Source organism: Eublepharis macularius, chromosome 5 (assembly GCF_028583425.1).
Source record: "Eublepharis macularius isolate TG4126 chromosome 5, MPM_Emac_v1.0, whole genome shotgun sequence".
NCBI classification, from domain to species: Eukaryota; Metazoa; Chordata; class Lepidosauria; order Squamata; family Eublepharidae; genus Eublepharis; species Eublepharis macularius.
In genome coordinates this window covers 28,752,409-28,775,632 of record NC_072794.1, presented here as the reverse complement: position 1 = coordinate 28,775,632, position 23,224 = coordinate 28,752,409, and the positions used below count along the sequence as shown (strand labels likewise).

The window sequence follows — 23,224 nt, the reverse complement described above, 5'->3', positions numbered from 1 at the left end:
ATCCCCATTAAGATAATGGTCTGCAGCCAACTGTGCACTTCCTCCAACCGAAGGGCATTTCCACTTGCAGAAGAAGGGGTGGTGAATAGTGATATCGGTTGATTTCCTCCTCCCACTTTGACACCTGTGCTGCTCCCAGGAACAAAAATTCAGGGGGCTCAGGGGGTTGAGTGGGAAGAGAGGAGGATCCTCCGTGAAAGAAAACTGCAGATGATTGGACACGCACCGGTAAAACTTGGCCTGCTCACCTGGACTTCTATTCTATAAACTACTTACCCTAATTATTTATTTGGCCCCACGCTTGCCATTAAATAAGGGGAAGTTACCCTAGTCCAAAGCCATGATATCTCTGATAAGTTCTCCGAATATGACAGGGAAGAATAGAGTGTGTGTCTGTCATTCCCACCCACCCCCACCTCACCATGCTTTTCCTGTTCCTGAGCAAACACGGAGAGACAAGGATGCCCCAGTGACCAGTTTTGTTTTCCTGCAGTTTACCAGTAAATACCTCTCCTCCTCTTTCCTGCTTGGACTCCTGGAATCTCCTGTTATTGGCATATAATATGAGCTTCGGAGCTAATTTATTGCTGTCTTTCTTGGCTGCTGCTGCTATTCACTTGGTGCTCCTCTCCCCGCTGCATGGATCGTGAGGCTGTCAAGATTGACATGGAGGCCTGGACATCAAAAGCAGCTCTTGCAGGGCCTCGTATGCCTTTTTGTGGTTTTTTTCCCCTTCTTCTTCATAAACCTCTTGATTTTTTTTTTGTTTTGGCTCCCCTGCTAATCCTAAATAAATGCCAGTTTTGTAGGATCAGAAGAAGTCGTAATGGCTGAGTTACAAAAGGAGGTTTCGTGTACTTCCCCCCCCCCCCCTTTCCCCATCCTTTTCTGGTGCCTCTCAGTAAACTGGCAGCTTAGCTGGCTAGGAGAGTCGCTGTTTAACTCTCCCCTCCTCCTCCTCCTGTTTCAGGGTTAGGTAAGGACAAGTCTGTTTTTCAGGCACCTGAGGAATTCACTTGAGGGCATTCTACTGCCTGTAGTATAGATACTGAGAAGTGAACTGGGTGGCTCTTGCTTTGAATTGCCTCGCCATAAACTCACAAGGTGTTTGCAAATGTGCCCTTTGCCCATGCAAAAAAATAATTTGCTGCCTAACTTGCTTGCCAAATGGTGCCTTCTAGTTACAGGACTACAACTAATGGTTGGAGTAGTTGGAGAAGGGGAAGGGAATCAGAAACTTTTGAAAAATATACACAATCTCTTTTTGTCAGGCTTAGACTTATTTTACTGCTTCAACAACATAAAATGCATCATGTGTAGCTTAGTTAGCACATAACGTACTATTTGGCATAATTACAACATTTGGAAGTCTACGTGCTCAATGGTGCAGCCTTAGCAAAGTTACACCCTTTTGATTTTTTCTGTTTTGTTTTGACTTCAATGAATTTAGAAGGGTATAACACTGCTTAGGACAGCACTGTTAGTTTTCTGCAAGCAAAAGTGTGAATGCACCCCAAATTAAAGACAGAGAGGGGGAATCTGCAAACAGTTGCAGAGCTGCACCCTACTCTGCCTTGGCGTGTGCAGGGCTTTTTTTCAGCAGGAACGCGGGGGAACGGAGTTCCGGAACCTCTTGAAAATGGTCACATGGCTGGTGGCCCCGCCCCCCTGATCTCCAGACAGAGGGGCATTTAGATTGCCCTCCGAGGTCAATCTAAACTCCTCTCTGTCTGGAGATCAGGGGGGTGGGGCCACCAGCCATGTGACCATTTTCTCCTAGGGCAACCCACTGAGTTCCACCACCTCTTTTCCCTGAAAAAAAGCCCTGGGCATGTGTATCTTGTTTTTTGTGATCTGAGAGAAAGGAAAAAATAAAAGTTGAAGACAGAAAACAGAACTTTTAATATAAAGAGAAGAACATTTGGACAGACAGTCTCATATAATCATAAAACTAGCAGATTATTTGGATATTATGTTGAACTTTATAACACTGAAAACACCCAAGTTTTCACTAGCATATTATTATCTGACATAAATTGCGGACATTCATTAGATTTAATAATTAAATACGTGCTTGAAAATTATATTTTACGTGTCTACAGTGTAACACACAGGGATATTCATTATTCTAATGTTGCAGACTATCTTACATAAAAATATTCACACTAGACATTTGGAATGCGTTAAACCTTGTCTTAAAAAACATTTTGTTTATTCCAAAAGTGTACATACTTAATAAGAGGTGTTCCCCCTTATGTTCTTTCAAATTTTCCATTTTTTCTATCAGAAAAAGTGGAAAAGTCCTCCGGGGAAAATACTTTCTTTACTCTAGACCTTCACTTCAGGGGGCAGGAGAAAGAAACAGTTTGGGGCATCTGAATATCGTCAGTGAAGAAGAAAAGTTGTTTTGCCTCCAGCTGGCAAAAAGAAATTGTAGAGTGCTACATGCTGTCACTTTTTGGAACTTAATGTTGCTTTAAAGACCTGAGCTGCCCGCACGCTCTCCCTCCTATTGTGTAATGTGTATATTGGTATACAAATAACTAGGACCTGGGTCCCAAGTACCCAAAGGACTGCTTTTCCTGGTATGAGCTCATGCAGAAGGTATATCAATGTCTTTTGGTCATTGGCCAGCTCCGGATACGGAAATTCCTGGAGATTTGGGGGGCTGGAGCCTGTGGTGAGTGTGGTTTGGGGAGGGACCTCCATGGGGAATAATGCCATAGAGTCCACCTTCCAAGGCAGCCATTTTCTCCAGGGGAACTGATCTCTGTTGCCTGGGGATCAGTTGTAATTCCAGGTGATTCCCAGCCACCATCTGGACGTTGGTAACTCTAGAGGAAGGGTATGTTATGCTTCTGCTCATCCGTGAACCTTTTTGTGGCTACTCCTGCATTATCCAATAACCTTTTGGAAGAAATCAGACAATCTATGTCTCATTGTTTTGGAAGGCTTGCAAAATGCATCTCTATAGAAGAGCTTTGTAAGTGCCTTCAATTGAAAAAACAAACAAACCTTATTTTTCTTTGGTGGTTTAAATGTTATTTTTAGAAATATTTTTGTATGTACTGTTGCTTATTGTTGTTTTGAGGTCTCAGTTATCAGAGAAAAAGATGGGCTTTAAAATGTTTAAAATAAATATTATACAAATATGGTAGTACTGGAAACTAATCGCATAAAGGTCGACCCTGGAACTTCTAGCTGCTTAGGAAGTACAAAATCTTATTCTTCAGCCTCAGACTTTCCTCTGCATGTAGGGATGGTCATCCTAGCCTACCTTCTAGGGCTGTTGCTGAGATTATTAAGATTATGGGCATTTTCACATTTTTATTTTAACCCTTTCCCCCCCATTGCTACCCCAATTTGGTGTAAAGCAATTTGGGAATAGAGGCTTTAAACAGCATTTATATCCATTTATGAATTCTATGTGAATTGCTGTTTTTCTCATGATAAAGCCCAGCTATGCCGTAGTTCCTGTGGAGAAGCCATTTTAGCTTGTTGTGGCAAAAACAGGCAGGAGTCTCCAGGCACCTTCAAGAATTAAGATTTTATCCTGGAGTAAACTTTGGTGGACTCAGGGGGGCCCATCTCGTAAGATGCATGTAGCATTCTGTCCCAGCGGGCATTAGTCCCTGGAAGCTTATGCTGGGATGAAATCTAATGCAGTCTTGAAGGTGCCATGCATCTGCCTACATTCTTGGGGAAGCTGTGCTGTCATCATCATTGACTGCTTCACTTCTCACCCACGCTGCATTCTGACAGAGCAACAGTGCCAGCCAGTGGCTGCATCTGTACTCCCAGGAGAACTGCTTCCAATACTTGCCTCCATAGTCTCTTTACATCTTTTAAATGACATTTTGGATCCCTCCCTGGTTTATGAACCTCCTTTTCATGCTGCTCACCCCACCCCCAACATTCACCATCCTGGCACAGTGATTCCTTCTCTTTCCCAGAGACAGATTGATAAGTTGGACAGAGTTCAGTGAAAAGCCAGAAATGATAAAAGTGCTCGTAAAGACTGACTCAAGTGAAGTCCTTCTGCAGAAGCCAAAATTGTATACCTTGGTGATCAAGAGTACAGTGGGAGATTGTCACAGCAGTGGGCTATGAGCTTTCAAGAGGATTTGACTAAAAATAAAGGGAGGTGGTGTCTCTGTGGGGAAGGTGGGAAATTGGAGTGGTTTCCTTGTGGGAATATGATATCCTCTAGAAACACGGGAGGTACACAATGCAGGTGAGCCACCAGTAGTTCTTGAAGAACATGGGCCTAAAGAATGGTGTGCTCCATGCAAAGGAAAATTCTGTACCCAAACGATAGATTCTTCATCAAAAAACCCTGAACTCTCTTACCAGGTTTATGTAAGCCAGGGAAATCACTGTCCCTTATTATTCTGGTTTTTTTTTCATTTTTACTTTGTATTTAATTTATTCTGGCTTTATTAGGCATGGAGGAGTTGTGCAAGTGATGCTTGTACATGTTCCAGTGTTAAATCTATGAAGCTTTACTGCCCTGAATGATTAAATACAAACACACACATGCCATTGCGTCCAGTCACTCTCCGTCCCCTGTACACACTGCTGTTACCAACCACTTAACTAGTACAGGGTGTTTGCTTAAAATGTGTTTGTGTGTCTCCAAATATTCCAGTACTATTTAAGGAAACACAGAGATTTGTTTTTTTAAGCTACTTAAACTAGTAGCTTGCTTTTCTCCTCAATTGGAGACCCAAAACAGCTTACTGTATTTTTCCTCCCCTCTTCCATTTTACCTTACAACAACCCTGTGAGATAGATGAGGCTGAGGATCTCGGGATGCCGCTGTCATTTTACTCAGGCTTTCTGTTGCTTTGAAAATGTCATGGGGCCCCAGTCCAACTTGGGAGTTGGGACTGCAGTATGGGCAGCAAGAAGGGCTGCTGTCTCCCCTCCACCATGTCTTGAAAAATTGCATAGCAGAAAGGAGACAGGAGCCCTTCTACCCTCTCCCCATTGCCACAATCCTGAGTTGAGCTAGGCTCCCATGGCATTTTTAAAGCAACAGAAATCCTAAAGTAAAATGGCTGTGGTGTTGCTGAGTTGTCCCTGGGGATGCTGTATAGTCTAGTTGTGCCCTGAGAGAGAGCAACTTGCCCAAAGGCACCCCGTGAGTTTCATGGTAAAGTGGGGATTTTAACCTGGGTCTCTCAATCCCTAGTCCAGTTCTGTAACCATTATACCACACTGGTATATCCAGAAATCCAGATATGTATACCAATCATATAGCTCAAAGCTCCCGGAACTTCCCTGTGGTACGACTGACCTAGCTAACAGTGAATATACCAGGGTGGAAGTGCCCCCACGAACCTAGTGAAATTGATGGGCAGTAGATCCCAGATAGATGGAAGAAAGTATTTCTTTGCAGAAGACGTAATTACTTTATGGAATTTGCCACTGCAAGATGTGGGGATGGCTGCTAATTCAGATGGACTTAAAAGAGGCCTAGACATATTGATGGAGAAGAAGGCTGTTTCTCACGTGGATAGCAAAATCCACATTTTGGGAGACCGGTCACGGATACCATTTTTCATGGTTCTGCAGTGTGACACTTTTTATCTTTTCCTTTTGGAAATGCTCTCATGCAGTGATGTAACCAATTTTCCTTGTTTTTTTCTCAAATCTTTACCCCCAGAAAGTTCCTGAATATTCAGTGTCTGGAAAGTGGTTTCTGGGAGGAAGGCAGCTGTGTCCCTGTGCTATGCAAGCCACCCCCACCGGTCTTCGAAGGAATGTACAATTGCACCAACGGCTTTCAGCTAGACAGTCAATGTGTACTTAGCTGCAGCCCACAGAATAAGAGGGTAAGGGCCATTGAATAGTGTGATCATTTCCTGAATAGTTCAGAGCTCTTCTAAAGTGCCCAGCGCACTGGAGGAAGGATCCAGGAACATTTGGCAGTTTCTGGTTCCATTCTGTAGAATTATGGCTGCCTGTTTCTGTCCAGCTTGCTTGATGTTGGTTTTGTTCTATAATAAATTAACTCAGGCAGCTATGACACTGCAGCAGTTGAATTGGGGTGGTAATGTTGCCTCACTTTCCCCTACAAAGGATACACTCATGATCATTGATTTATTGAGTAGACTGGTGCATGAATTTAGAGTGGGGAACACACACACATGGGTTGCCCGTCCCCTGCTGGGAGCGGAGAATCTCCCACCTCCAGCCACCACCTCCCCAACCATTCATGTGGTTGGCAGCGGCAAGGGAGAGGTACTTGGAACCAGCAGTCCATATGCACTCCACCTGGGAGGTGTGCTGTCGAAATGGTTGTGCATGCTCCTGCATCGCTGGAAAATGACATCATTTCTGTCATGATGATGAAGTGATGGGTCACCAACGCTCAAAAAATTGGCCCCAAACACTATGCAAATACCCACTGCCCCCAAGGCCCAGTTTGACCTACAGTTTGACTCTGCTGCACATGTAAACTCTGCACACATGTACACTCTTACGCTCACATTCACAGAATTCTATTTTAGTTAATACGTTTAGAATTGGAAGCTAGCTTTGCAGCAGTTCTAATAGCAAGTGTTTTTTCTTCCCCCTCCCTTTAAGCCTGCAAAAGAGAACACTATGTTTCCATGACCTATGTCTGTTTACCAAATCCAATGCGTCCACACCAGTAAAAGTAGTATGATCAGTGGGGAAAGGAAAAAAACAAGTAGTAAATTTGTGCCAGTTTAGCTAAGCTCGTGCTTGACTTGATCTGATGAATCAAGAAGCATTGCTTGTAGTGAATCTTGCAACCAAGTGTGGATTTGAATTAATTGCACTTCCTGAAGATTTCTCTTTCTCTTATGCTCCAGGTTCCTATCCTTTGCACTAAAGATGGTTTATGGACAGATGAATTTAAATTGTGTGAAGATCTGCAAGGGGAATGTTCACCACCTCAAGAACTGAATTCAGTGGAGTATAAGTGTGACCAAGGTTACGGAATTGGTAAGAGTGCCAGTCTCCAACATTACCCTCCCTCTTATCTCCACTGCCTTTTAAAATTATTGGAACAAAATTTCCAAATTAAGGCCAAACTATTTTTGTTGCTTTCTTCAAGGATTAGATCAATCATCAGTCATTATTATACTGACGACATGCTTTGGGAGTTTTTTCCTGCTTTCTGCTGCCACTGTTTTTAAAACGAACATGTTGTGCTGGGTATATGTATGATGCCTGGTTGTTAGCAATGGAGTAAATACTAGCTGAAGCTGTAATGTGGTGGGTAGGAAATTAAGCTCCCCTGTTCTGAAAACATTGAACCATCATGACTGAGCCGTCCCCAAAACTTTAACCTGTCTTATAGTGGGCTTGCCTTGATGCTAGCATTTTCCACCCTTGCTATCCCTCCTTCCAAAACGTATTCTTTTGACAATGAGGAAAGGGGCCTGATTGGAGGGAGGAGTTTTTGCAGCAATAGATGTGGCAATAGGTGTTCTACATGAACAATCAGATGGTAAAGAGTAGGCCTCTACTGAAAGCCGTCAATACCAGCCTGCTATGCCTCCCCCAACAGCAAGACTAAATTTTGAGAAAGGATGTGGGCCAACAGGAAGGGTTGGCAAAGAGCTCGCCTGAGTGCTCAAACATTAGAAAGGGGAAAGTCTTCAAGAAAAGTGTGGCATGGTGGAGGAGCTTGCTATCACCATGCTGAAAATGTTTGTGATTGCCCTCTCCCAGTGCAAAAGTCACATGCTGGCAATTGCAGATAGATACCCTATATAAGCAGTGAGCTTGCAAACACATGTGCGTCTTGAATGCGTGAAATATTTTGCCCAGGCATTAGAAAGGATGAAAAGCAAAAGCAAAGAGGATCGTTCTCAGAAATGGAAAGGCAGTGGAGAGAAAGTGGGAAGGTTGGGTAATACCAATCCAGGCTGTTTGAGGAAAGCACAGGGACTCATTTTTTAACGTTCTCTCTTTTAACCTGCCTAGGATGGTTGGTGAGAATTGGTTGTTGCTAGTGAGATTTCCATTTTAATCAGAAGGCCAACTGTAGGGGAGCGTGAAACAATAATAAACAGATTGGGGGATTTCTTCTCTGGATTATTAATCTGCTCGCCATCCGCTTTTCTCATGCGAAGGTTATTGAACAGCTCAGAGGTTTTGGGCTGTATATTTTGAGTGCATTTTGGCAGCCTCGTCTCTGGTTTGCCCTTTAAAAATTATCCAGCTTTAGAGCAATTAATATCTTTGCATATTGGAAAGCCAAGTCCAGCACTATGTGATTTGCAAAGGGACTTCCAGGCCAGAAAGGGCAATTATCATCCTTTAGTCTGACTCTCTGCGGCTCTTGAACCACAGGAATTGTGAGGGTTTGTCACTGAAATGCCAAGCATTAACAGTTGTACCACCACGGACATGAGCAAGTATATAATGGGTACAGTCCAACCAAAATTAAATGCTTTCAAGTCCAGTTCATTTCAGTAGCAAAATTAAGCAGTTGCTTAACTCCTTCCAATTGAAAATAGTGGGGCAACAATGCTAAAGTTTGGCTGGGTTGGACCCCATGTTGAATCCAATAGAGCGAGTGATCCTTGCCTCCTCGGAATTTGGGGAGGGAAATTTTGGGCTGCTGCAGGAATTGGAGAAGTGAGAAAATCACATTCGATGGGCAAAAATTGTTCCATCCGTAGAAGTAATCTATTGGATGCCTATATTTGTCAATGTGCATTTAATCTGTTAAAGATCTATATAAATCTGACAATAAATCTAATTCAATTTCAAGTTCAGCCACAGATAAGAGCATAAGAGTTCAGCTGTTTTGTCTAGATTGGCATCCTGTTTCCAGATCCCCCTGGAAGTTCTGCCAGCAGTGCAGAGGTCAAAGTCTTCCCACATGGTTGCTCCCTCCCCGGGCCCAAAAATTAGTATTCAGAGATATTTTCCAATTGTAGGGAGGGGCGGGGGATGACAACAACGATTAGAAGAGACTTTGGTATCTCCGACTAAGATTGCAGGCTTTCTGAGCCTCTGATTGCTGTGAAAAACCAGATAAACTGTTATTTTAGCTTATGTTACACTCAAAGATAGGAAAGCCTGGAAGAAAAAACTTGAAAGAGGTGAGGACTCTTTAGGACTCCCCCCCCTCCCATTTGGAAATTTTCAAGAGCACCGGGGGGGGGGGAAACCTCCTGTAATTTTTTTTCTTTTGAAATGCAAGAAATGTGCTAAGATAACATAGGTGTACACCCCCCCCCCCATCACTTCAAATTTTTTGGAAATTTTACATCTCTACCCCTAGTAATTTTTTTTAAAGGAATTAAACTGCCACAGGGCTGGGGTTGCCAGGTGTCTGGTTTTCCCCCAGATAGTCCTGTTTTTTTGTTGGACTGCCCGGGGGGAAAGAGAGTTGAAATACCTGTGTGCTGGCTACCCACCTGGCTTCCTGCATGCAGGGGAAGCGGCTGGCCCACTCGCCCTCTTGTGCGCCAGGGAACCGACCGGCCTGCTTCCCACCTGGCCTCTTGCATGCCAGGGGAGTGGCTGGTTTGCTAGCCTGCCTGGCCTCCTAGGCTCTGGGGAAGCAGCCAGCCCACTTGCCCACCCGGCCTCCTGGGTGCTGGGGAAGCAACTGGCTCACTTGTTCAGCTGGCCTCTTGCCCACTGGGGAAGTGGCTGGCCTGCTTGCCCACCCCTCAAGCCTCCTGTGCGCCAGCGATGATGTCACTGTCAGGTGATGTCATCACGCTGGGGCTGGGACCACTCACCGAAGACATTTTAAAGAAGTTAATTCCAGGACCCCCATCCGTCTAGGCAACCCTACGCAGGGCTGAGTTCTGGGGTTGTTTTTTTTTTTGAGATTGCTGAGTTAGAGGAGAGGAAAGGAGGCTTCAAATGGCACAGAAAGGGAAGGATGAAGCCCCTCTCTCCTAGCAGCATGATTCGAATCCAACTCTGGCCCCATGTGTTTGCAAACTCTGTTTCAAGACAGTAATGTTTAGCTGTAAACTGGTAAGAGTCGGGTCAGGATGCACCTGTACCATACCAGACGCATGCTAAATATCACATTTATTTTGGACCTAACACAGCTACATCAGTGGGATCCTCTGTCTGAATGTCAATTAAATTTATGGGCAGTCTTTATATAGCTCTCTTATGCACATTTGCACGTCACGTATAGTTAGCACTGCCCCAAGATTCTGTAATCCTGCAATGATTTTTTAAAAATTGGTTGCATTTTCATACAGCTGCATAAAATGACTTAGCATGCCTATTTTCACAGTTTTCAGAACAGCCTGGGTTTGTTTGTTGAGGGTGGATAGCTATTGAGAAATCTTTGATCTGATTTTTATTTCTTCACGTGCTTGGGAAGAAAAAGCGGAATCAAGTAAAGACGGGATTGGAGAATGCAGGCTGCAAATGATAGATCCTGGTGGGTTGGGGGCAAGAATGTACCAGCCTAACTCCTCTAATTCTCACCTGGTATGTCACTCTATTTGTTGTCCATAACAAAAGAGACAATATTTTTTATATGCTTTTATGTATAATCATGTGGTCTAGAAACTTTGTGTCTTTTAAAAATAAGAGATCCTTATTGTTCTGTGCATGTTTCACATGGCTTTTAGAGACTGTATTATATGAGCAATGAAGCTGATTTATCCCGCCCCAAATCAGCAGCAATGAGGAATTAAGATCTATGATATCCAAGAAATGGCTTGAAATGCAAGAAATTTGCATGCTTTGTATTTCTTTTCCACTCCAGGTGCTGTGTGTGCGCCTTCCTGTCTAATTCCTCTAAGAGATCCTGTAACACTGCCTGAAAATGTCACTGTTGACAGCATGGATCACAGATTGCAGCCAATCCGAATCCAGGTAAAGAGGAAGGGGAAGTGTTTGGGACTGGGATTAAATTGGATTGGTTTCAAACCTCCCTACAACATAAGTTCTCTTTGGTAACGGAGCGTGTTAATACTAGGCTTTGATATCAAAAGGGATCAGATGTGTTTTTCTCTCCCATAAGCTCATTTCAGGAAGGTGAGGCAGATGGGCCGTTCACTCCTAAACAGCGTTACGCCCTTCTGAGTCCATTGAAGTCAATGAGCTTCGAAGGGTGTATCTCTTTTTAGGATTGCTTTGTAAAGAATTAAAGGTGATGAAATGGGAGAATTAATAGGAAGTGGCAGTTAAGGAATATGGCAGAAGAGGAGACTTTTGGGAAAGGAGCCCCAAGGAAGTTGTGTTTTTTTAAAAGTTCTTTCCATTCAGTGATATTTATTGAGATATTATTCCATCTCATTGCTTTTCTTTTCAATAAGGAGCAAAGTGGCTTACAACATCATTCGTCCTGCCTCCATTTTCCCCTCACAAAAATGACCCCGTGGAGTAGGTTAGGCTGAGAGAGAACAACCGCCCCGAAGTCACCCAGCAAGCTTCCATGGTAGAGTGACGATTCAAACCTGGGTCTGCGGGATCCTAGCTTGATACTCTAACCACTACACAACGTTGGCTCCATATGTGAGGCTGGTGCTGTAATTAGTCTAATTTTGATCATATGAGACAGTATAACAGAAGTTTCTGAATAAAGCTCTAGTGTACTGGGAGCTTCAAGCAAAAGGCTTTAGTAGCAAGGTTCCGTACAGCTGCATTCCGATTGGCCGGGTTGTTGAGCCAGCCAATCAGGATTCCCCTACAGACTAATGAACTAGCGAATAGGGTTTGCTATCGGTTGAGATTAATTGTGGGCATGTTTTGGTGGGGAGTTGAGTGTTCTATAACTGCTGTTTTGATGTTTGTGCTTTGAGTGGTGATGTTCCTGTTAATAAAAGAGTTATTGGAAATCACTTGAACTGTCGTACCCACTACATAATAAAAGCTAAATAGTAAAAGTAAATGAATACCCTTTATTAAGGCCAACCACCGCACCACAAACAAGTGTACAAGTTGGAGATCCTTCGCATCTGGCATCGGATGCCTGGATGATTCAAGTGGATAAAATGGTGCTGGCATCAGGTTGCACCTGTGGCCTTCTAGGGAATGGTAGCCTCTAAAAATATAAAAAACAGGAGTTGGACAAGTCTCTCTCTAACACTGAACGGAATGTATAGTTCTCCCCAAAAGGCACAGAGGGAAAATGTGGTGATCATTATGTTAGAAAACTGGAGAGCCATTTTAGATGATGAATTGAATGACGCTGATGACTTTCCTAAAATTAATGTTTCAGTCCTTCTAAACATACTTACTTGGAAGTTAGTCCCAAAACTTCTGAATAAACATGCTTAAGATTGGTTTTTTTTAAAAAAAATCCACAGACAAAACTTAACTCCAATTAAAAATGTTCATGGACTGTGAGAAGTCACCGTAGATTGAGAAATGTTACAGCATCCCCACATTTTGGAGTGCATCTTCTACCCAGGGCCAGATCTACAGGCCCAGGCACCCAGTGCAACCCTTGGCCAGGGCCCAGCTCACACAGTGTGCACGCGCTCCCGGCGCTGCGTGATGACATCACTTTTGTGACATCATCATGCAGGGCGGGAGGTGTGCCACCTGAGCGGCCAGCTGGCCGCTCCAGCGCCCGGTGTGCCACGGAGCTGGCGGTGCTGGCGGCACAGGCATGTGCTGGGGCGGCCAGCTGGCTTGCCGTGTGCAGAGGGCCTCCTAGCCCTGCGCTCAGCCGCCCGCACAGCAAGCCAGCTGCCCCAGTTCATGCCCTCGCCGCTGCTGCCAGCTCTGCAGAGCTCCGTGCGCTGGGGTGGCCGGCTTGCCGTGCGGGCAGCTGAGCGCAGGGCTAGGAGGCCCTATGCACGGTTTGCCTGCCCTGTGTTGCCCGCGTGTTGCCCGTTGCCTGCACTGCTGCTGGGGCAGCTGGCTTGCCGTGCGGGTGGCTGAGCGCAGGGCTGGGAGGTCCTGTGCGCGTGGCAAGCCAGCCGCCCCGTCGGCGGGGCTGGCGAGGGCCTCCCAACTCTGCGCTCAGGCTCCTGCACGGCAAGCCACGGCACGCTCCCGGCGGCTGGCAGCCACGCTCTTTGGCGGCGCCGGGGGCAGGCTACCCCCCCTGCCCCCTCAATCTGGCCCAGATTCTACCTAATGTCTCCCCCACTCTGACCTTTAAAAAAATTCAAGCTTCTAGGGTCTCTTGATTGTTAGATTAAATATGGCTTGGTAGTGGTTACTGAAGGGGAAGTTTCTTGCTTCAGATTTCTTTTATTTTCCATACATCTGTGTGCCAAGCTAGAGGGGCAAAGGTCTTGGGGGGGAGGGAGGAAGGCTGGGATACAGTGAGGGGAAAGCACTGCAGATCTACTGTAAGGAGCAGCAGTGGCAGAGTCTCCATGTTACTTAGACGTGATGGGAAGGTTATATGGGAATCACATGATCTTCTGTGGTTGGTTGCGGGGCAAAAAACTTCCTTGCTCATTTGGTCATTATAAATCCAAGCTTGAAGTGGAAGCACATTATTTAAAAGCTTCATCATAAGTGAAAAGGATTTGTCTTTTTAGCATTTTCCCAGAATATTTGTTCAGTCGAGACACTGGTAAATTCATAGAGTGATTTCTGATTGTCTAAGATTGCCAACAGACCAGGGAACACTCATGGACTGCATGTGCCCTTAGCGGCATAGTTAAGTAAGCAGATCAGATTGGCTACATAATGGCTGCTTCCACACAGATGTTTTATATCACCTTGGCTTCCTCAATATATCACACTTTTAAGAAGAATTCAGACAACATTGGCCTCTTTGACCTGGTTCTGTGTTTCCCCTGCTATGCTACAGCCTTTCCCAAGTCTAGTTTGGTACAATCTTTTTGAAAAGTTCACAGTCAAAATGCCTGATGCTGTGCAACCTATACCTTTTCCCTTATAACTACGCAACAAAAAGGGTTAGAGACTTTCTTTTTTTAAAAAAAATGAAAGCTGGGAACTGGTTGAATATAGCACAAGATAGTTATAATATTGTTGTGCTATAGTGATCTGTCAGTTACTAATTTTTTAGAAAGCCTCCCCAAAAGCCCACAAAAGGTGGTGCAGAGTAAAATAGCCATGGAAAGCCAAGGCAAGGAGAGCTCAGGGAAAACTGCTGTGTAGATGCTCCACTGCCAGAATGAATGTCTTTGTAATCACGGCAGCAATGAGAACCACATGTAGAAACTTTGTAGAAACAGCCAGTGTGATGTCATCAGATCCAGTACAAGATCCCTGATCAGCTAGGATCACATGAAGAGGAATGACACATTAAAGGGGAAAAAAGCAAAAACAGTAACCCGGGATTGGGGGAGTAGGAAATGAGTTGCCATGAACATTTACAAACAGGCACAAAAAGGGAAGGATTGGTTTTGGGGGGCATTTCTGAAACCCTCCCAATTATACTTTAGAGGCAACAATTAACCTTGGAGAATACTGAATGCAGCAAAGGGTGAAATGAAATGTGGCAAGAGTATCAGCCTGAACATGACCTTAGATCCCCTCTTTTTCCCTGCTAAGTTTCTGTTGTCTTGAAATGATCTGTTTTTGATCTCCTGAATATGATTTCCAATTTTGGTGCTAACTATGAACTTAGAAAACATCCCTCCTAGTTCCTCTCTCCAGTGGAATGGCTAAAATACCTCAAAGATTATGACTCTTTTGTTTCCCCTAAATTGGGTCCGTTGAGAAAAATATTTCTGAAGCATGTTGAAGGCTCTGGGAAAACAGGAGGCATCGAAGCAGATAATACCATCAGGAGCCAGTATTCAGATCCAAGATTGCCCTGCTCCCCTTGGGAACTTTCAGGAAGTTGAAGCCAAGCCTTTGGGCTCTACTGTGCACCAGGTTAAACTAATCCTGTGGCAGATCATGAGCAACAGAACAGCAAAGGGGTCTGGGGTGGAAGATCTCAAATTCAGACCTCAAATTCAGTATATTTGTTGGGTGGGGTGGGGGGGACTGATAATCTTGATTTTGGGAAAAGGCTTTTCTTTAGTTTGAGTTATCCCACTGCGGGTTCTCTGTGGAATGCTCCAGCCAGCTCAAAATCCTATGAGGTGGAGGCGTTTTAGGGGAAAGAGGAAGACAGAAGCAAGAGTATAACATGGGAAGGAGGGCTTGTTGTTGTGAAACAAAATTCTTCAACTTTGCCAGGAGCTGTCACTAAAACACTTGGTTTTTAACATTCGTTTCCTCGTGTTTTTACTCTCTCTCTCTCTCTCTCTCTCTGTACATTTTTGATTTGCTGCTCTCCCCATCTGATTTGTCTGCCAAACGTTGTGGCATCATTGGATCCAGTTTGTTCCAAGAGGGGCTTGGAGTACGGAGAGGGGGAAAGAACAGTGGAGAGGACTGAGGCTGCAGAGAAAGCTAAGCTGGTTGAAATATATCACCTGAAGTGTCACTGGACAATTACAGTTCCTAGAGCAGCGCTGAATACCCTCAGATTTTTGCTTGGATCAAGATAATCATCAGTGGGAACATACCTTCCTTGCCTTTCCCAATCCCAATGTGGCTAAAAATGCCCCCACTCCCAAAATGCTGTTCTTGGTGCCCCAAAGAACAACATGACAGAGGAGCTGAAGTTCTACAGTGGGAGAGGGAAATAGGTGACCCCCTCCTTGTGCTTGTGGAAAGCCTCTGTAGGATCCAACCCTCTATTTTATTGGGTCGATACCAGATATTTTAGTGGGGTAATTTTTTTTAAAAAATCCTGCATAGTTTCATTTTTTTCAGTCTCCATGCCTTTTTCAGTCTCCATCCCCAAGTGTCACTTTCTCCTGGGTTAGACATACGGATGTCAGGGCCAAGGTACAAGTGACAAATGATACAGGTTGGACGCTTGTCAGCTTCCCTCAAGTTTTGATGGGAAATGTAGGCATCCTGGTCTTGCAGCTTGGCTCTCTGACTGCTGTCCAATGGACTTTTCAACTGTCACTTGTCCAACATTCCGCCAAGTTGCCTACATTTCCCATCAAAACTTGAGGGAAGCTGACAGTGAATAGCATGATGTCACAGTGATTTGTGCAGCCAATCAGATTTGGCTATGTGCTTGTTGTGAGGACAACTAAGGGTAACATAAGTGAATGATCAAACATTTTCTCAAAAAGTACTGAGCCTTCGCTGACAACAGGAGGATTTTTTTGCAGTGCTGAAAATATTGAAGAGAAACTCTTGAATATTGTCTGGTCTCAGAGGGTGCAACCTCAGTTTTTAGTGCAAGACCTACTGGACAACCTTGCCCAGACATACACTAAATGTAGTGTTTATTTTTTAACTTTACTTCATTTATACCCCACCTTTCTCTCCAGTGGGGACCTAAAGTAGCTTACATCATTCTTCCCACCTTCATCTTATCCTCCCAACAACCCTGTGAGGTAGGTTCGGCTGAGAATGCATGACTAGCCCAAGGCCACCCAGCAAGCTTCTATGGAAGAGAGGGGATTCAAACCTGGATCTCTCAGATCCTAGTCTAATATTCTAACCACTGCACTAGACTGGCTCTCAAATGGTGGTAGATTATTTCATCACAGACCAGGCATTCTTTGTTCACATCAAACAGGGAATGGCTGTGATTGTTACCATTCTTTTCTTGTTCTGTTACCACCCATCTTTGGTCATCACCCCTGGTTTTATTTACAAGATGACTTTCCAGGAGAGAGGGGGAATCAGTAACTCTTGTGCAGATCACATCTCTCTTAAACTCACTGCAGCCAGACCTGCTGCAGGCATCCTTGTTGCCGTCCTGTTGATACTGTGGTTTTCCATTTATTTTTTTTATTACTGATGTTTTTTCCCCAAGAAAATTCAAATTTTGTGCCAAGAATGGTTCAGTTCTGTGCTCAGAATGCACAAGATCATAAACATGTGTGGAAGTGAGGACTTTTTTGTATCAACATGCTAAATGTAGGAGACTCTAAATGTGAAGTCTGGATTTTTGCAAAATATTGAATGATGATGTTGGAACATGAGGAGAAATGGGTCTGAAACAGAGTGTGTGTAAAGAGAAGAGTAAGTCTGGAGGCCTTTACATAAATATATGAGTCACTGAAGTTCTTCCTTTTTTTGCCATCATCAATGTATTTTAAAATATATTTCCTCAAACCTGAAATACTAGATTGTGTGTGAACTTCATAATTCTTTGCATGGAAGCTTTAAAGATAAGCATTGTAGAACATAGGTGAATATTTCATTGGCTGTGTGATGGACTCAGTTTCAAATGCTGGGATTGCTGGGCAGTAAAGAGGGGAGGATGATTGACAGGTCCCCCCCCTTTGTGGCTAGCTTGAAATGGCAGTTGGGCATGGAATGTTGAGGCGTTGACAGTTGGAGTAAACTGACGAGTGAGGGAAGTTGGAGTCTGGCTTCTGACCAGAGAGGGTCAGCCAGAGAGTCCTCTGTGTGAGGAAGGAAGGGGAAGGTGTACCCTTTAAGGAAAAATCATTACGGTCATGAAGCACTTATAGTCCTTGGACTAAAGTGGGAAAGACAGCACTAACTTCTGAGTAGACACAAGAGATCTGGGAATTGTAGTGGGCCAAGGAAGTGGGTAGAAAGGCGTTTCCCCTTCGGCCACAGGAACAGGATTATAGCTGGGGCATAACATCTGCTCAGTATCTTGAAAGGGTTTGACTCAGTGGAGTACCCTAAGGTCTGCAGTAGGGATGTGCGTTTCGGCATTCAGAATGCCGAAAGAATGCCGAAACAAAAGTGTTTCGGCTTCTTTCGGGGAATGCCGAAACGTTTCGGGGAATGCCGAAACGTTTCGGGTAGCCGAAAGAAAAAAGCCGAAACGTTTCGGGATTCTTTCGGCTTTCTTTCGGCTTTTCAATGGGAAAATGCCTCCGTCTTCCCGGACGTCTGGAGGAGGCATTTTCCCACCGAATAAGCCCAAAATTGGTGGGGACCTTCCTCTAACCCTTCTCTAACAACCACCCAAGTTTCAGACAGATTGGACTTTGGGGGGCCATGTTATGCCCCCCCAAAGCAGGTCCCCCCATCCTCCCATAAGAAAGCGAAGGAGCAGCATATTGTTAGCATGCTGCTGCTCATCTTTCTTCATTATTTCCTATGGGGAAACAATGAAGAAGCAGGCTTCCTTTGCCAGGGGTGGCATTTTGCATGCAAAATGCCCCCTCACCCTCAGGGGCCCTTCTCCCACCCCTCCTCCCACCCCCCACCAAGGCTCAGCCTGCTCCCACTTGGGGGGGCCATTTCATGGCCTCCCCAAGTAGGTGCTCTAATCTCTACCACTGACAGCTGGGGGAGGCTTGTGTTGCCAGGGGTGGCATTTTGCATGCAAAATGCCCCCAAGCCCTCAGGGGCCCTTCTCCCACCCTTCCCCCCACCCCCCACCCAGGCTCAGACTGCTCCCACTTGGGGGGGGCATTTCATGGCCTCCCCAAGTAGGTGCTCTTTTCTCTACCACTGACAGCTGGGGAAGACTTGTCTTGCCACGGGTGGCATTTTGCATGCAAAATGCCCCCCAGCCCTCTGGGGCCCTTCTCCCACCCTTCCTCCCACCCCCCACCAAGGCTCAGACTGCTCCCACTTGGGGGGGCCATTTCATGGCCTCCCCAAGTAGGTCCTCTCAGCCCCTAAAGTCCACCCCTTACAGCCCCACACAAACCCAATTCCCCCCCAGCTGCCACACACAGACCCAAATCCCCACATTAGCCCCTCACAGACCCAAATCCACCCCCACCTGCCCCACACCCATAACCCCAGAAACAGGCTGGCAAAGGCCAGCCCTCTCCCTTTGTTCCCTATGCTGGGAAGTTCTAAACTCTCTTTCCCTGGGCAATTCTGCACAGCCCAGGGGTGCCACAATGGTGGGCACACTTCTGAGTGCCAGCTGGTCCCTGTGAAAGAGCACCTGAACCACAGACACCCTCCCTCAAATTCCCCCACCACCTACAGAGATGGCTGGCCAGCCAGCCCCATTGTTCCCTATGATGGGAACCAACTGCACAACAAAGAATAAAACAAGAACAACACAAAATAAAGTTTAAAAAAAATTTTCTCCCTTCCAAAGTACAAGCAGGCAAAGCATTATGACACATTACACCAGCAGTCCCCCACACAGAAAAATAACACAACTCACTTAACATCAGAGAATCACAAAGCATGATTCCTGTCAAAAACACTTTATTTCTTGAACAGCTTTAGGTTACACAGCAGGGGGGAACACCAAAGGGCATGGCAGCACTATCTTACACAAAAATAACACAACTCACTTAACATCAGAGAATCACAAAGCATGATTCCTGTCAAAAACACTTTATTTCTTGAACAGCTTTAGGTTACACAGCAGGGGGGAACACCAAAGGGCATGGCAGCACTATCTTACACAAAAATAACACAACTCACTTAACATCAGAGAATCACAAAAACACAATTCCTGGCAAAAAACATTTTATTTCTTGAACAGCTTTAGGTTACACAGTAGGAGGGCACAACAGGGCATGATAGCAATGTACTACAAAAAATAATACAACCCACTTCACCGTTTTTGACAGCAATTGTGTTTGTGTGATTCTCTGATGTGAAGTGAGTTGTGTTATTTTTGCATAGTACACTGCTTTCCTGCTCTGTGGTGCCTTCCTACTGTGTAACCTAAAGCAGTTACAGAAATAAAGTACTTTTGACAGCAATTTTTTGGGGTGATTCTTTAATGTGAAGTGAGTTGTGTTATTTTTGTGTAAGATACTGCTTCCATGCCCTTTGGTGTCCCCCCCCCTGCTGTGTAGCCTAAAGCTGTTCAAGAAATAAAGTGTTTTTGACAGGAATTGTGCTTTTGTGATTCTCTGATGTTAAGTGAGTTGTGTTATTTTTGTGTAAGATAGTGCTGCCATGCCCTTTGGTGTTCCCCCCTGCTGTGTAACCTAAAGCTGTTCAAGAAATAAAGTGTTTTTGACAGGAATCATGCTTTGTGATTCTCTGATGTTAAGTGAGTTTTGTTTTAATTTTTCTGTGTGGGGGACTGCTGGTGTAATGTGTCATAATGCTTTGCCTACTTGTACTTTGGAAGGGAGAAAATAATTTTTTTAAAACTTTATTTTGTGTTGTTCTTGTTTTATTCTTTGTTGTGCAGTTGGTTCCCATCATAGGGAACAATGGGGCTGGCTGGCCAGCCATCTCTGTAGGTAACATGGCCCCCCAAAGTCCAATCTGTCTGAAACTTGGGTGGTTGTTAGAGAAGGGTTAGAGGAAGATCCCCACCAATTTTGGGCTTATTCGGTGGGAAAATGCCTCCTCCAGGCGTCCTGGAAGACGAAGGCATTTTCCCATAGAAAAAAGCCGAAAGAATGCCGAAATAATGCCGAAAGAATCCCGAAAGCCGAAAGCTGAAAGAGATTCTTGTTTCGGCTTTCGGCTTTAACGATAGAGAATCTTCTTTCGGCTTTCTACTTTCGGCTATAGCCGAAAATTTTTGGCTTGCACACCCCTAGTCTGCAGAAAAGGGGAAGTCATGCTGTGTGTGTGTGGAAATAGGAGCATCTAACTTGAAGGAGTGCCAACCTCAGAAAGAGCTTACTATAACAACATTTAAGTCTGATAACACCAACATCTCTCATACAAGCCAGCAACTTAAGAACCATACCAAGTGTATTGTGCCTCACACCAGTGAAGTGTTCAGTTCATAAACCTTTAGGTAAAGGTAAAAGTAGTCCCCTGTGGAAGCGCCGAGTCATTACTGACCCATGGGGGGATGTTGCATCAAAACGTTTTCTTGGCAGACTTTTTATGGGGTGGTTTGCCATTGCCTTCCCCAGTCATCTACACTTTACCCCCAGGAAACTGGTTACTCATTTTACCAACCTTGGAAGGATGGAAGGCTGAGTCAACCTTGAGCCGGCTACCTGAACTCGGCTTCCGCCAGGATCGAACTCATGAGCAGAGCATGGGCAGCAGTACTGCAGCTTACCACTCTGCGCCACAGGGCTCCCTCATAAACCTTTAACTTACTTCAAATTTAAACACCTGCCTACATGTCTTCTTATTTTACCTACTTGTAAATAAATCTTCTGTTTCATTTTGAATCTCCACCAGCCTTGAGTGCCACTTTCTGTTTAAAGGAAGCGCAAACCCCTGATCTTTCCCCTTCTTGAGCTGGGTAACCATACCACTTACATGTTCCTGAAGGGTGGGACAAGAAAGTAAGTTGAAGCTAAATCCCCACCATCTTACTAAAGGCTTCCCAGTCCAGTATTCAGCTTCATAGGCTTCGAGAGGAGAAGTTTTACCTCAGGGTAGAGGAAGGTCAGCCCAAGTCTGAGTTAGACGAGAGTATGTGACAGCTGTTTAGGGAAAAATGAATTTCAATGACATTTACTGACACTATTTTTTTTGTCTTTCTGCTTCAGAATATTGTGTGCACTGGAAAATTAGAATGGCATCCAGATCCAAAAGCCATTCATTGCATTGATTCCTGTGAGGTAAGCTGTGTCTGTTTTGTGCCAGATTCTTCTACCTTTGTTCATATGACGCACCAAGTTGGCAAGATTCCCAAGGGGTGCTCGGGAAGATTCTTTTTCTGAAATTTGACTGTGTTTTAGCCAAGCAGACCAGGATTTGGCTGTGATCTATCCACATAATGTTACTTAGATACAGAGCAGACATTCTTGATCTCAGATCATGATAAAGAGGTTGTAAACAGGGATGTTTGATCACACTCTGTTTTGGCTTGCATCTGTCTTGTGATCAAGGAGCTTATCATTTGACTGTAGGATTGTGCACCAATAATTTTTTTCAGTAAATCTGAATTTTTACCGACTCTGAATAAAAATAACAGAATTCCCCAAATTCTGAATTAATTCTCTAATTTGGTTCAGGTATTTCCAAAAAATTCTGCCATTGTTTTCTGTGGGAAAATCACCCTGGGAGCTATCAAGTGGGCTGGAGGACTCATTTTTCAACCCAAATTCACCAAGTTTGGAGAGACATGTTTCATGAAGATTGGACACCCCCAGGGGGGCAGTTTTTATGGTCCCCCAAGGAGGGTGTCCCCACCCACTCTATTATTCCCTATGAGGAAATATCTGGAGGCTATTTGGAGGTCTGGGAGTGGCATTTTTTATGCAATGCCACCAAATTTTCGGGGGGCCTACTCCTGACTGTACTATAAAGACCCCGATTTGACCCCGAGACCAATGCTATGAGCACCTGAACAAGATGCCCCAAAACCACTCCATTTTTTCCAATGGAAAAAAAGTCAAAACTGACTCCCGTCGCAGAAACACACTGGGGCAAGGCTGCCATGGCCAAGGCACACTCCCAAATGCAAGCTGAGCTCATCCCAGAGAAAAGCCCACAGAACCAAACTGAAGCACAGGAATGGAATCCCCCCAGAACCAAAGCAAAGCAAGGGGACCAACACCACATCACAGAAACAGATCCATTCCACCCAAACCCAACTGAAGCAAGAGGCACTGTTGCAACTTAACCCAATAGAAGAAAACTGAAGCTTGTGCTTGTGGTTGAGTACTGCTTGGTTCTGCTCTGTGGTGTTTCCCCAGGCTTCTCTGAGTGACACAACCCTGAAACTTAGGGGGTCATTAAAGGACAATCAGGGGTAGGTTCCCTCCAAATGTGGTGAAGTTTGATTGAAAAATGACCCTTCCAGCCCACCGGATAGCTCCCAGAGTGATTTCCCCATAGAGAATTTTACCATTTCCCCCTGAAAATTCAATAAAAATTTGAGATACCTGGTTTTTGATTCAGAATTCCCAGATTTTACCAAATCAGCCAGTATTTTAATCCGGATTCTGAATCTAACTACACACCCCTATTTGACAGGCTGTTTGGCTGGATCCAGAATGTCCAGTTGTATCTGTTCACACAAATACAGACTGCTTTCTCACAGCTAGAAGGCACATAGTTACAAAGGAAAAAATCCTTTCGAGATTTTGAGTTGAAACTTACTACTTAGGTGACTCCAAGTGCCCAATAAACCAAGCTAATCTTGCAATCATTTCAAGATAGTAGCCACTGATTGCACAAACTCAGAAACAGGCAGAGGATCTTCTGTAGAGTTATCTAAAGGGTGTGCAAAGAAGGAAGGAACTGTGAGTGATGGGTGCTTTTCAAGTAGGTCACTTTAATGACTGGACCGTGACCCCTGGGGATACATGCCTCTTCCCCAATCATCGATCAGTTTAGTTTGTAGACTGTACAAGCACAATGGTGGCTGCAAACAACCATGTATTCGTTATTTATTACCAAGGCACAACTTGACCTTACAGCACAAGTGGCATCTACAGAAGTGCAGAGCTGCTGGCATGGTGTTTGA

General features: G+C 44.7%; 1 protein-coding gene across 1 annotated transcript in view; it reads left to right on the top strand.

Moving 5' to 3' along the window:
* The window catches only part of PAPPA2 (pappalysin 2), a 151,090-nt gene that overhangs the window by 100,901 nt on the left and 26,965 nt on the right, over window positions 1–23,224 (top strand). The window contains exons 17-20 of the mRNA XM_054980337.1: window positions 5,669–5,837; window positions 6,843–6,975; window positions 10,733–10,842; window positions 21,300–21,371. Coding sequence (XP_054836312.1) covers window positions 5,669–5,837; window positions 6,843–6,975; window positions 10,733–10,842; window positions 21,300–21,371 — 484 coding nt within the window. The remainder of the gene's footprint in view (window positions 1–5,668; window positions 5,838–6,842; window positions 6,976–10,732; window positions 10,843–21,299; window positions 21,372–23,224) is intronic.